At 36.5% G+C, this 15080-nt stretch overlaps 1 protein-coding gene across 4 annotated transcripts in view; it reads left to right on the top strand.

Annotated features, from left to right (window-relative positions):
• Positions 1 to 2920, top strand: part of LOC146164312 (oxysterol-binding protein-related protein 9-like) — a 78238-nt gene extending 75318 nt beyond the window's left edge. For all 4 annotated transcript variants that reach the window (XM_083383018.1, XM_083383021.1, XM_083383020.1 and 1 more), the window contains one exon: positions 2301 to 2920. In XM_083383018.1, coding sequence (XP_083239144.1) covers positions 2301 to 2378 — 78 coding nt within the window. In that variant the 3' untranslated portion in view covers positions 2379 to 2920. The remainder of the gene's footprint in view (positions 1 to 2300) is intronic.
• Positions 2921 to 15080: the final 12160 nt, after the last annotated feature.

The following is a 15080-nucleotide window of genomic DNA, read 5'->3' as shown; positions in this document are numbered from 1 at the left end:
GATGCCAACCACTGTTATAGACAAAATGTTAATTTTATAAAAATAATCAAAAACAGCTCTTCTCGTAACTGTAATTGTTAACCAATGTTTCGCCCACCCACTCAAATCGCCTTCATCAGGGGGAATGACGCCGAACGCTTGTAGTGCTATGCGATAAACAATAATTGATAATGTAAAATTGTATAGCCTCTAGTCCTTAAGTTTTCTTACATTCAAAGCAAATACCACAAAATAATATTATATTCTTCGCTTAATACAGGGGCGGGTAATTTTTTTTTTAAGTTTGAGAACCACTGGTCTAGAGCATTCCGCGACGGATGCGTGGCTTAATCGGTAAAGAGACCATATACTGTAGGTGTATCTGTTTCAATGTACTCCTAGAATTCGCTCTTGTAATTCATGAAAAGTTTGTGTGGTTTGTACAGTTCCTACTTGGCAGAATGTCCAATATTTTCTCGCTTTCCTACCACAAGAGACATACCGGCGTCCAAAACGCAGGTCAGGCTATCATCCACGTAAAAAATGTCTTGGTGTAACGATTGGCTCATATTCGCCACCAACGACACTGGCAATTGCACAACCATGCGTCACATATATTAATTTAACTATTGGGGAGTATGGATATCTATTGAACATAAAAAAAAATTGACATTATGGATTTTTGCTGGCCCTAGTAATAATCCATCTAGTGTAACTTTTTATTTAAAACTTTTTTGAAACCTTTGTTACGTTTAACTACAAATATAACCTACAGCAAATGTTTTCAAACTTTACACCACAGTGAGTTTTATCGATAAGCTTGAAAACCATAAAATATCTTTGTAAATGTAATATGGGCATTTTGTAATTGTTTAAATTAATTTTGGCTGCTGTAACGAAAAATAAATTCGATCAAAAATCCGAAGCATCATTGTCCGGTTTCAGTTTTCGAATATGCTATTAAAAGCCCTCAATGTAATTCTCTGATCCGCTTTTTCAAGGGTTAAAAATTCCAGGACTTAGTCCGGCTTACGATATTTTAGGAAGAAAATCTGAATTTAAAAAAATGTAATTCGTCAGATTTTTGGCGCGTTCAATCATAAATCGCTTTATCCGGACTGCCTAGGCCCTAGGATATTTGCTTATGTTTATCTATTTTCGATCGTCACATATTTCGTAGGTGTGCCACCGAATTGATTTATCTCTGTTGATGTGCCACAAGTGAAAAAAGGTTGCGGAGCACTGATCTAAACCATTGGTTTTTAACGTTTTGATACTTCCAGACCATTAAAAATAGAAACAACTATTTAATGATCGGCAAACAAACCCTCGAAGGCATGATTTTCTACTGAGGCCGCTAAAGGGCTAGACCAGGGGTTCTTTAGGCTTTAACTGGGGTACGCGAAGAAGTTGAAATTTCTGTGACTATATTTTTCACAAAAGTGGGTAAAACCAACGTTGCTAAACCTTCTGTGTCGTTTGAAAAAAGTTTAAACCTCGCGCGTTTAAGATAAAAATTACCGTGCTGCCCATGCTATTTGTAGTAGCAAACTATAAAATGTTAGCAGTACCTAACCAACCTTATTTTCTCGCCCTTAAGAGTCATTATTGTCTGTTTCGTTACTCAAAATAATCTTTTATATTGCTCTGTGACGTTAGTGGCCGCCAGTAACTTAAGTGTTTTTTCAGTTTATCTACTGCCTTCCTGATGGTGTAATCCAAGGTTTGAATTTGGTTCTAATGGTCCGAACCAGTGTTGTAAACAAGTCATTTTGAGATAACTCAAGTCTCAGTCAACTTACTTAAAATAAATTAAGTCAAGAAGTCCTTGAAGAAAATAATGTAAAGGCAACATATAGCAAGCTAATTGTTTTATTTTCACGAATTACGATAAAAACCATTTAGAAAAATGCTTTATAAAAACACTTAATTTTAACTTTTTCTGAAACACAATCAAGCCAAGTCATTTGAAAACAGTGACTTAAGTGCACTTGAGTCAAGTCATTGGCTCGTTTTTGGCTGGAAAATTGATCGAATAATTTCTTTAAAATTTATAATACTCCCCCAAAGCAAACTAACTAGTTCATCATTGTAGAGTCTTTAAACTTTGTTAAGGAGCATTTCCAATTAAATATGCTTTTGTTCGATATATAATACCTAGTCGAAACTCGTTATTCGGCCGGCCAAGTATGTATGAAAAAACGCAATGTTTTTATATCGCTCAGTTCATTTACGTTGGCTATATAACTGTCAATAATGTCACTTTTCATGATAACTGTTTTTATATTCGATTACTTGTTTTAAAACGCTTCTATTTTCAGTTATTTCATGTTGATGACTGCCAGAACTGGATATTTAATAACCAGCTTACGGAGCGACTTGCATCACAGAATCAATAAAATTTTCACTCCTTATAGACTTGCATTATTTGGACGTCATTGAGTTATTAAGATATGAGCCAAATCTTTGCATTGATTGTTAACTTAGTTGTGTATTGTCAACCTACGAAATAACAATATTTTCTCGGTTATATAGAATGTAAGGTAGCGCTATGTTTTCAAAGTTGTACACCTATTTGTATTTTGTTCGGCGACAAGGGTCGCATGCATTTTATATTCAAGCGTAATGTGACGCCATTCCACCATTAACAGGGTTGCACCAATTACCATGTTTAAATATATTGTGGAAAATAATAAAGTGAATGTTGTAAATATAACGATCACAACAAACTTTTAAGGATGCTTGTAATATTTTCATTATTTCAAACACAACTAAATCATAAATTAAGGACTTCAAGGCTTTGTTTTGTTGGAAGTCTTTGAAAACCATTTGCATAAAAAAACATTTCACTTAAAGTTACGTTTTGTGGGTATTTTATAACTGGTAGAACACTGATCACCGTATTACCGGAATCCAATAAATCGAAAATAAACAAACAATATCACCATTTCAGAGTGCGTGTTGTCAGAGTTTCATTCGAAAAATCCAGCATAACAAAGTATAAACTGATATTCATAGTTGAGTTGATTTCCAGTAGCCTCGTTGAACTGAATAGCACAAGAGCGACTCCGTTGAGGATTAGCTCATCAGTTGCCGACTTCGTCGAACAGGACGCATACGAAGGTAAAAAGTAAATTTGCCAGAACGATTTTAAATACAGGATCGTTTACACATATTTTGTGATCTCATTGCATCTTACCTTACGAATCGCCGTCAGCGTGTTCGACTAAATAACTGTCTATTTAAAACACTGTTAACTAATGCTGGAATGCCCCAAGGTTCAATTTTGGGCCCTTTGTTATTTCTAGTTTGTATAAATGACATTTCTGTTGTTATAACTTCCAATCTTTGCAAATGACGTTATTTGTGTAATTCTAAATAGAGGAATCAGGTGGAGTTATCGACAAGCTTTCGCACAACCGTGCTTCATCAGGTCAAAGTATAAATAAAGACAATTGAAAATCGCGTTAAAGCACGAGCGTGAGTAAGAGGCGATAAGAAAGTTGACGTATAACAGATCCACAGGCACATGCTCGCAAAGACGTGTGCAACTGACAAAAAACAAACACTAACAAGATATGTCCCGAAAATAAATTTTCGGCCCATATAACTAGATGGTGGTGCGGTTGTTGTATATTTTGCCAGGGGGTATATTTTCAGGGCTTAGTGTCTATTTTTTTTTTAATTGATTTTTTTTTTTCAATTTTTTTTTTTTTAATATCCGTTTTTTATTTTGTTTTTAACTTATTTCTGCAAGCAAAAAACAGATATGGGCCGAAAATTTCCCCACTTAACTTATGCCTTTGATGCGAAAGGAGTTCAAATATGGCGTAGATTCTGTGGAATGGAAAAGCACATATTATCATTTACTTATAGACTTAAAATGGTTTAACGTCTATGGTTTGCTATACTTTTGCCAACTTTTACTCGGTAAATTTTTACCATGGCTTGGTCCGAGCAATCACTGTTAAAACAGGCTTTAAATCTGTAGATTTAAACACAATGAAAAACACTATAATGTGCCTAATACGCAAACTATTAAATCGTAAGTGTTGCTAGTTGTTTAGGCCTGATGTTGGTTGGAGCTACATGCACAACAAGTGCTAACAGAGAGGCGTGCACTGCCTCAAGATTTCGCATTTAAATTTGCGGCGGTAAATATGTGAGTACGAGGTCACGTATAAGATGGGACGGGACTCCTAAGTACAATCTCAAGGCGATATATTCTTCAACGTGGTTCTTGTCACCGAGCATAGACGGAAGGTGAGACGTCTGTCTTGCAAAAATGTCTCCTTCAGAGTTGTTGAGCCTCAAAGCGTGGACAGTTGATATACACAAATTGTCTATTAAACTGATATGACGAAATTCTTCTGCTCTTGCTGTAATCGAAAGTTGTTCTTACAACGCGGGCTTCAAACGATCTGTTTTGAAGTCGTATTTGTTGAATGCTTGGTGCACGGATTCGTGCATAGAGATCAATGAATGGATGAATTTGCCTGGAATCAGTTTGTCGGTTGTAAAATGTTCTTTGTCTTGGAAGTTTCTCTGGTTCTTCTTTGGCGTCGACTATAATATTCTAGACTATCAGGGTAATAATCTGAATCTGATTGGGTTCTTCTGTCTTCTGGTGAACTTTCCTGAGACTTAGCTTGAGCACTTGGCATGGGCGTTGGTCCTTTCACTCGTCCAAATGTCGAGCTTGATGGCCAATCACCACCCAAATCCATAAATGGGTTGAGAGTCCTTTTTGCTGAATGCGCTGATGAATCTTCTGACGAAGGGCCAACGGCGTCCCTTTCGTCTAACTGTCCGCTTTCTATTGAACTTTGTGGACTGTAACCTGAACTAGGTTTAACAGCAGAACAACTTGTAAATTGATTCTGATAACTGGACATTTTTATTTAGTGAGCAATCCTTTTTATACACAAAATTCAGAAGAGAAATTTTCTGTGCGAGAAATAGATAATGACGCAGCAATGACACGGCAAATTGCTAGAATATTTAATAGTAACTACGTCACACGGGTGTTGGATTATCGCCTTTCTTCCTCAACATATCTCCTACAAGGAAGTTAGAATTTGTCCATATTAGTACACGAAAACGGCTTCTCTAACTGTAAACACAATTTCGAATCACTGTTTTGAGATGTGGCTATTGTGCCGATTCTCAAAGCGGCGATTTGCGGTCGCACATTCGAGGACAATATAAGGAAGGATGTGTGTCAATTTTGCTATTAGTCATCTGTGAACAAGTGGCCGAAATGTTTCGCAAGGCACTGGCAATTACCGGAAGTTTTCACTAAAAACGCACACAGTAACAATTCGTCAACATTACATTTTCGAGTTTAGACACATAAAGCTCTTTGATAAATAGATATATTATTACAATTTTGATAAATAAATATAAATAGACAAGGAATAATAAGGGGCGCATGTTTTTGTTATTCGTTAATTACTTAAAAACGATTAATTAAACATCTAAAAATGGCCACTGCCACCACAAATACAACCTATCGACACTTGATTATTAAGCGAAGCTTATCACGAAGTAGGGGAGACCGGGGCGTAAAGTAACACTGGTCAATTGTAACACTCTAAATTGCCCCACCCACGGACAAACTGGAATCACGTGATTAACATAGCGCATGCGCCTTTCGGTTCATTTTCGCTATTTACAGTTTGAGCAGGCTACCTGAAGTACAAACCAAGTTGTGGACAAAAACATATATTTCGGGTAAGAAAGTAACTTTTTTAGTTTTTGTAAGTATTGTTCAACCATTTAACTTAGAAATTATTATTTAGCATTAATTATCGTTTATTGGTGCATACTTTATGAACTAGTCAGTTAACTGGGCAAGTGGTGAACGAATGTAATTATTGACTGACATGGCCCTGGATCGGTTCTACCAAAATTGACGGGGTTGGTTGTAACATTTTAAAGGTTTTACAACTGACCCCGAGCGAAACTGTATAATGTACCACAGTTATAAATATTTTCAGCTATGGTGAGACCAAATGAAACAATGACAGGTACTACACCTGTACAAGAACTAGCAAGAGCTGCCAGCGATGTGAAAAAACAGGAAAATCTATTCGATCAGTAGCAAAAGAATATTATTTTTGCCATGTCACATTGTCTAAATTTTGCAAAGCAAAACAGAAGCTAGAAGAAATACAAATCAGTCATCCCGCAAGATTTGGGAAGAAAATGGTAACGCGGTAGCGGATTGGTTTACTGCATGGCTAAATCAGATGAAATCCAACGCTATCATAAGGTGCACAAGGAGTCCGTCAAGGGCTACGAGTTTCACAAACACCACATCGGTGTGTTTATCTCCAAACCAGATGCCGTTATATCTGGCAATTTGCCCCTAGCTCTTAATAAGACATCTTTGTTTTCTCCACATGCAGATCTTCGTCGTGTGATGGAATGCGTCAAGGTCTGCCACCTGCTCTTCTGCCATCAAGTTCGTAATTCTTAGGTCAAACTCTATCAAATTCTGATTGAAGCTAGCCTCATTCTAACTTTAATTCTGAAGAACTTCGTCCATGGCCAAAACACAACCAAGACAAATAGTTGGATCCAAACAAAAAAGGATGCAAGCAGAAATTTTAACGGACACGTTAGTCAAGAAAGCAATGAAAGAAGCGGAGAGACAGGAGTTGCTTAACTTGTTGTCAGCACCAAGAACCAACAACTTCGTTTAAGCTAGTTTAATAGTTCGTACCCATCCAAGCCTGCAGTTTCAGCTGTAGGCAATAATTGAAATTATTGAAATTAAAATCGTATTTGGAGAATATTTGCTATTTGCACCTGTTTCGTATGTTACTCCAATCCAACATATCAACACACAATTTTAAATTGTGTAGGCCTGGTGTTTTTCGCATTTAAATTTGCGGCGGTAAAATATGTTGTTTCTTAAGAGCATTAAGTAACATTACTAAAGAGAAGCCTCTTTAAAATGCAAGTCGCACGAGTCCAGTTTTGGAAGAGTCACAATGAAAGTCTCACGCGCGGGAAAATAAAGCGCAGCAGGCGTGCAGTCGCTTCGTCACTTCACGAGCTGGACAAAGCAAGCAAATATGAACGAATTCTGTATGGAAGTTTTTCTGCTGCTAGATGGCAGACGTTAGCTACGGAGAACTAAAACGAAATATTTAAGGTTTTTGCCCCCCAAGCAAAGGCCCCTGGGGGTGCAGCCTCATAAACTTCAACAAAGCACCTACATACCACTCTACGCCATGTCTGAAAGTTTGAAGGTTATACGATGCATACTTTTTCTATAAAGCTTCGGACTCAAATCGGTCTGAAACGTGCCATAGGAAACCTTGGAAACCATAGCAAACCAAAAAAGAACTAGATAGGAGTAGATAGCTGTTTTAAACTAAAGCGATGACGTCACATTATTGTTTTTTGTCCCCCAATCAAAGGCACCTAGGGGTGCAGCCTCAGAACCTCGACATTGCACCTTCATACCACTCTAGGCCATGTCTGAAAATTTGAAAGTTCTACTATGTATACTTTTACTATAATGCTATGGACAAAATCGGTCTGAAACATACCAAGCAAACCATAAAAACCATACAAACCAAAAAAGACTAGTATATTTTGTCAGGGGGTATATTTTCAGGGCTTAGTGTTTTTTTTCAATTTTTATTTTTTTCAATTGATTTTATTTTTTTTATTTTTTAGTTTATATTTTTTTTATTTTTATTTTTTTATTTTATACTTTTTATTTTTTAATATTTTGTATTTTTTATTGTGTTTTTTATGTTATATATTTTGTTTTTTATTTTCCTTAACTTGTTTCTGCAAGCAAAAACAGATATGGGCCGAAAACTTCCCCACTTAACTTATGCCTTTGGAACGAAAGGGGTTCAAATATGGCGTAGATTTTGGGGAATGATCGAAACATATATTTGATAAATAGAAATTACGTAGATAATGTGTACGGCCATTTTATTACATTTTGACCAGACGTGTTTGAAAAGCAAATATTATCATTCTCTTAAAGACTTAAAATGGTTTAACGCCTATGGTTTGCTCACCCGATTCGTCGGCAAATTTGGCTTAGCCATGACACAGCATACTGCATTTTTGTCGCAAAGATAAGCCAAAGGAATACGATTTCCTGATTCCAGGATCACACCTGTTAGCATAGAAAGAGAAATGCCTGATTCCCGTTGGATGGGGACTCCCCTTTACCTTTTTGCGACTGAAACGCGGGAAAACGAGAATCTAGGCCAGGGGCGTGCAACTGTTTATCGCAGCGGGCTATAATGTATAACTATGATGGTGGTGCGGGCCGGACAATCGAACAACAGATATATTTTTTTAAACAAATTTTTTATTGGAAAACCGCGTGGAATCAAGTTACTCATTAAGCGATTAATGAGATGTGTGATATCTTCTCTCACCAGAGATCTTGTTAGTTTTGGCAGAAGTGTCAACTCGAAGTTCACTTAACAAGTGCTCATCTGTAAGCTGATTCCTGAATTTTGTCTTGAACAGGCTTTCCTTTTTCGGCAATTGCTTTCGATAACTCATAGCCCAGTTTTGTAACATGCTCAACGTCTTTCTTATAACAATGAAATACCTCTTGTTGTTTGCTCAAAGACTTTTTCAATTGCAGCATTTTATCAACCCGCAATTGACCTACAACGCTACCATAATTAGCAGAGTGTTTTTAACTATAGTGTCCCTTAGAAATTATACTCTTTTATTACTGATATAACGTTTTGACAAAGCAGGCAAACTACATCTTGCTTGTTGAATTTCCACCTTTAATAATCAACCTTTCTTTTTTGCAGCAAAACAAGGCAGTTTACTACAATTCACACTATGACGCAATAATGGAGGTTCGGACAGTGTGACGTAATACAAATTGATAAATGCCAATGATTCCGTTACAAATAACTTCTTAAACAGTGAAAAATTTAAAAAACAATGGGCTACTTGACGTAGTCTGTGCGGGCCACGTAAAAAGGTCTCGCGGGCCGTATGTTGCACGCCTCTGATCTAGGCTAAAAGGCGCTTTTTTCAAGCAACATAATTTTATAAACTAATAAAACAGACAAAAGCAAAATAGCCTGGAAAAGTAACTTGGCGCTGGTCTAGAATCCCACCACGATTTTGCAGCTTGAAATTTCGCGGCTGTAATTCCTGTAATAACGTTATTTGTAAAATTAGCGCGACTGATAATGGAGTCCAAGACTGAAAACCGTTATCGCGACGAAAGTTTTGCGCGTTTGAGCGATTTTTAGTGGCTGACCGCATTATAGGTTGATTTTATATGGAATGCGCGGCTATGACCGCGGCTGAGCGGGAAATTGGCCTTACTGTCGAACCTGAGCGTGCGTGTTAGCGTTTGGGCGGGCGTGTGAGTGGGTTAAGTGTTGTTATATTCATTATTTAATTATTATACTTGACCCACCCTAACCCAAATAATGTGCGTTCTGGTAGGATTCTTGACCAGCGCCAGTAACTTCTTGTACTTCTAGTGTAGGTTAGTTATAATGAAATGTAATAAATTGGCACAGAAGGGGCATATGCAGGGTTTCTGTAGTTTATGTAATTGGCTTCCCTCTCAACAAACAACAGGGAAGCTCTTTTAACATTGTAGCTTTATATGTTTTCTCATGAAAAGGTGCCATTAAGCGTACAAAATGGTAGCTTGCTATACAAACTTAGCAACGTTCAGGGGAAGTAGAAAATGTTTTGTTTACCCATTAGCCACCATGCAGTACATAAGCACCAGTCTGCTGTCTGAATTTCATTGCACTTTACGCCGAGATGTCTGGCATACAGAAACAACTGTTAAGGTGTGCAATTATGTTTTTACACACCTTGTGTTGGAAATCCTACCAGCTACCACAAAAGCTTTTTTCAATGTTTAAGTGTGCAGTATATTAATTTAGAAGTTGAAAACTCTGGTTGTTGCAGTGCTAAAGTAAAGCTACGTCTAAAATTTGTTGTCGTTTCATAACTAACATGCACAGGCTCAGTGGGAGCTGTTTGAAACGTGACAATTAACTCAGATGCCTGCTGCATTTTGTTGTTACATACAACTTTAATTGAAGGGGATCAACAGCCGATATACAACAAATAAAACAATTTACAATTTGTAACCAAGCCCTTCTGGAGCTGTGCTGACTAGGGTGCCTCTTTTTCCAAGATTTTTTCACTCCTGAGAAACAGGATTGAAAAATAAAAATCCTGACGAAAATATTTGTGCCTAATTTCATCATTATGATGTTTAAAACTATTTTATTTTAGCTCCAAACATTTAATTAATTCTCCCAGTGCTGACCAACAACCCTAGTGCTGACCACTGATATTTTCACACATTATATACCAGGCGTGGCCAACACGCGGCTCGCGATCCGCATGCGACTCTTCACGCAGTTATATGCGGCTCTTACGTTCCTGTTGCACTTTTTTTAAATATTTTGATTTCGTTTGGTTAAGCCAGTGGTTCTCAAACTGGGGTCCGTGAGACAATTTTCTGGGACCGCGAAGCACGTAACATTACATAACACGACGCTCCCGAAGAAGGAAATTTTTTGTGCAACTTACTTTTCTAAACCAAGCTGATTAGTTTAGGTTATTGCTCTCTTTAAGTTGAATTGTCCATTGTGACGTCATGGTGTTGCGTTATGCTAATAAGAATTACGTTTTTACAGTTTGCAGCGCTGACCTGTTGTTTTCTGAATAGTACAATATGTTTCTTTATATGGGCTGTAGCCTTTCTTAAACTTTTCCAATTCTGTTAACCCCTGTGTCAGAATTCTGCATTCCATTCACTCCTATTTAAAACATAATACAAAGCCATATATTCTACTGAAGATTGTGAACAGATCCGTGTTTAGTGTTCCTACATATATGACTATTTTTGCATTTTATGTAAAAATATATGGTATATTTGAGAAAAGCCCTAAATATTTGCCGACAAGGGATGCTTTTTTGTTGGTCAGTGTATTTATTAAACTGTATAAATATACAGTGTATTTCAAATGTGTAGCCTGTTGTTCGTGTATATTGTATTTTTAAAATTTTGGCCGCCGTGACTTTACATCGATTCACATTTTTTAAGAAATTCATCTTTTTGTTTTAAGATTTAAAACAAAACTATGCCCAGTGAAAATTATTTGCAAATTTGAATATTGGGTTTAGTTTATATTGCTAAATATTTGTTATGTTTGTCTTGTTTTCAACCTCTTTTAGGCCTTTTAGGTGGTTATCTATTTCTTGTGACCTTTTTCTTAAACCGTGTTTTGAATATGCTTATTTCTAAAAATAACGAAACAATACAACTGTATTTGCTAACTTAATCTATTTATGAAAGACACACACGGGGGCTCGACTTCAATATTTTAATTTTTTGCAATGATTTTAATGGTTTCGTTTGGGTTAGGCATAATTCCTACATACAAACTCTGTTTTTGCCAACTTTAACATTAAAACTGCAAAAATTTTCGCGCTGCCCGCGAATCTTCTAATTCCCTTTTAGAAAATCCACGGTATCACCGCCCTATTAAATTAACTTATAGATAAACGATAAAAGCTATCGCCCTTTCGGATTATTTTTCATCCATATTTTATATATGATAACAGGCTATAGCAACAGGGGGAGTCGAACTTTTTTTGCGCGAAACTATATTGTTTTTGCAATATTGCCGTTGTATTGTGTGTCGTTACATCTTTTGAAACACGATAACGCAATGTTTAATATTTGCGCTTGACATTTTTTGCGCTCGACATCATAACTCTTACAACTGTGAAGTAAATGCCCTCGCAACACGTTTGTCAAAATCAGCTCGATAAAATCAATGTGTCGAGCTCGCGCAATTTGTTAAGTGCCCAATGCGAAACGCCTCTTCGGTTGCAGTTTAGCCAATTCGACCAAATAAAACTCAAGATTTTTCGCCCAACAACACCCTTCACTATTTTCCTGTTTTCTCAGTGATATTTAATTGCAAAATGTCGAAATATTTTCATATGGGGGCGCAAGGCATGAGAAAATTACCAAAGGGGGGGCGCGGCTGAAAAAAGGTTAAAAACCACTGCTCTAGATAGGTTAATATGCTGTGTGGATTGTTTTTAATCAATAATACACCAAATAATTTGGAACTTTAATGGCATCAATATCTAATAGTTTATAATAACTTCATTGAAGCTTTTGGACTCAACAATTGTTGAATGCCCATATCCAGAACGTAACCTAAATCAGGGGTTCTTAACCTTTTTTGTATGGTTTACCCTTTTAAACGAAAGTAGCAAACTATATCAGTTGTGACATAACAATGAAGTAACTAAGAGATAAGGATGTTGCCAATTAACTAAAATAGCTATCAATTCGGCTGACCTAAATCGATGTGTTTTAAATGTTCTGGACCATAAACCCTTTGGGGCAGTGGTTCTTAACCAGGGTTCAATCAAACACCCGGGGTTCGACGAGAACAGCCTCTGAAACATTACCACACTGTTTACTTAGCTCCGCGGGACCTTCAAACCTATTTTCTCTCTTATTTGTATATTTTAAGGAATCTATTAATGCTAATGTCATGTTGCTCCGCGTGACTCATAAAAAAATGTTTTATAGGCAAACATATACAGAGTGAAAATTGGGTTTAACAATGCTTGCAGAGTAACACAGGGGTTCGACAGGGTATCACAGGTTAAGAACCTCTGCTTTAGGGTTCAACAAATGTCCTTAAAATGGAATTGTGCACAGGGAAACTGTATAAACCTGCGTATGTGTTGTAATGCTATACACACTTAAATTATATTATATCCAACAGAAAATGTCCTTTGTCACTCACATTTCAGGGCCAATTTTAATAAACCTGTTGTTTTCTGAATAGTACAATATGTTTCTTTATATGGGCTGTAGCCTTTCTTAAACTTTTCCAATTCTGTTAACCCCTGTGTCAGAATTCTGCATTCCATTCACTCCTATTTAAAACATAATACAAAGCCATATATTCTACTGAAGATTGTGAACAGATCCGTGTTTAGTGTTCCTACATATATGACTATTTTTGCATTTTATATAAAAATATATGGTATATTTGAGAAAAGCCCTAAATATTTGCCGACAAGGGATGCTTTTTTGTTGGTCAGTGTATTTATTAAACTGTATAAATATACAGTGTATTTCAAATGTGTAGCCTGTTGTTCGTGTATATTGTATTTTTAAAATTTTGGCCGCCGTGACTTTACATCGATTCACATTTTTTAAGAAATTCATCTTTTTGTTTTAAGATTTAAAACAAAACTATGCCCAGTGAAAATTATTTGCAAATTTGAATATTGGGTTTAGTTTATATTGCTAAATATTTGTTATGTTTGTCTTGTTTTCAACCTCTTTTAGGCCTTTTAGGTGGTTATCTATTTCTTGTGACCTTTTTCTTAAACCGTGTTTTAAATATGCTTATTTCTAAAAATAACGAAACAATACAACTGTATTTGCTAACTTAATCTATTTATGAAAGACACACACAAACATATGTGTTTAATAACATCTGTGATCTAGCCCCTCGGAAGTTGCTTTATGACCAACGATTACTGCTTCCGTATCAATAGTGTGAAGTTGCTTGTACTAACAAAATGTGCAAGCATTGGCGCATGGTTGTTTCTCGACTCGCTCCTCTCTGAGCCTGCATAGCTCAGTTGGTAGAGCGACGGTCCCGGCTTGACCGGAGGTCGTGAGTTCGAACCTCACTGCAGGCCAGTTGTTTTTCTGGCTTGCTCTGCTTGCATCATAGATCGACAGATTCGGCGAGTCTGCGATGGCTTTTCGGTGTACTATTGATACGGAAGCCGTAATCGTTGGTCATAAAGCAATTTCCGAGGGGCTAGATCACAGATGTTATTAAACACATATGTTTGTGTGTGGCTTTCATTGATTGATACGGACTGATGATCCCCCAGTGTGAAGTTGCTTGTACTAACAAAATGTGCAAGTATTGGCGCATTGTTGTTTCTCGACTCGCTCCTCTCTGAGCCTGCATAGCTCAGTTGGTAGAGCGACGGTCCCGGCTTGACCGGAGGTCGTGAGTTCGAACCTCACTGCAGGCCAGTTGTTTTCTGGCTTGCTCTGCTTGCATCATAGATCGACAGATTCGGCGAGTCTGCGATGGCTTTTCGGTGTAGTATTAATCTATTTGTACTGTCTTTACGAAACATTTATTCTTGTTTAACTTGTGAATTTTTAAGTTTACAATTTATTAGTTTCTAATGAGTTTGTTTTTGCACTATAATATGTAATAAACAAAAACGATTTTATTGAAAGGTGGTGATAGTGTTTTTGCAATATTGTAAAAAGTTAACAAAATGCTTTACATTATAAAAAATCATGTAAATAACGCAATGTTATCAATAAAACAGTTGATAAATCACTAATGACTAAACTTTTCTACTTTCTACCTTAATTCATCAGCTATTAGATTCATTAGGATGCACAAGATCGTTTTGTCGTGCGAAATGTTAAGTTAAACAAAAAACAATTAATATTGAAAGACGGTGTTAGTTATTGATACAGATTTTGTATCAAACCACGGTTATGCCACGTTTAAAAATAATAACTAACCTTAGGTTTGGTAAAATGTGATGTGGTGGTCCAGTGATCAGAGTAAAGACATGAACTTGCCCAAGAAATTTGTGAATAACGACTTTGCGATTTTGAAGAATACTAGCGCCACCTTGCGGGTATGATTCAAAGTAAAGGTATACAAAATGCTTCAATCACAATGTTAAGTCTAAGCATTATAATTAATAAACAGAAATAATCAGAAAGGTGGTACAACGTAGTACATTAACAAGTTTATTAAGTTAGCAGTCGAGATCGACCTTGCGAGACGAGAATTTTGAGGCCAAAATATACAGTTTAGTCTTACCTCATTCACATTACATTCGGCATGTAGATTTGTAATATCAATAATTACAATTTAAATCAAAATACAAATTTTTAGTTTAATTTATTTCCTAACCGAAACGAAACATATAATTACCTTGAGATACAGATTTCAGTTCGAATTATTTACAAACTGTACGCGGATCAACGATTTTTGTTTGATCGGGGCAAGAAATGTTAAAAAATG

This window comes from Ascidiella aspersa, chromosome 2 (genome assembly GCF_963924565.1).
Source record: "Ascidiella aspersa chromosome 2, kaAscAspe10.2, whole genome shotgun sequence".
NCBI lineage: Eukaryota > Metazoa > Chordata > Ascidiacea > Phlebobranchia > Ascidiidae > Ascidiella > Ascidiella aspersa.
This window is presented reverse-complemented; position numbering and strand designations above follow the sequence as displayed.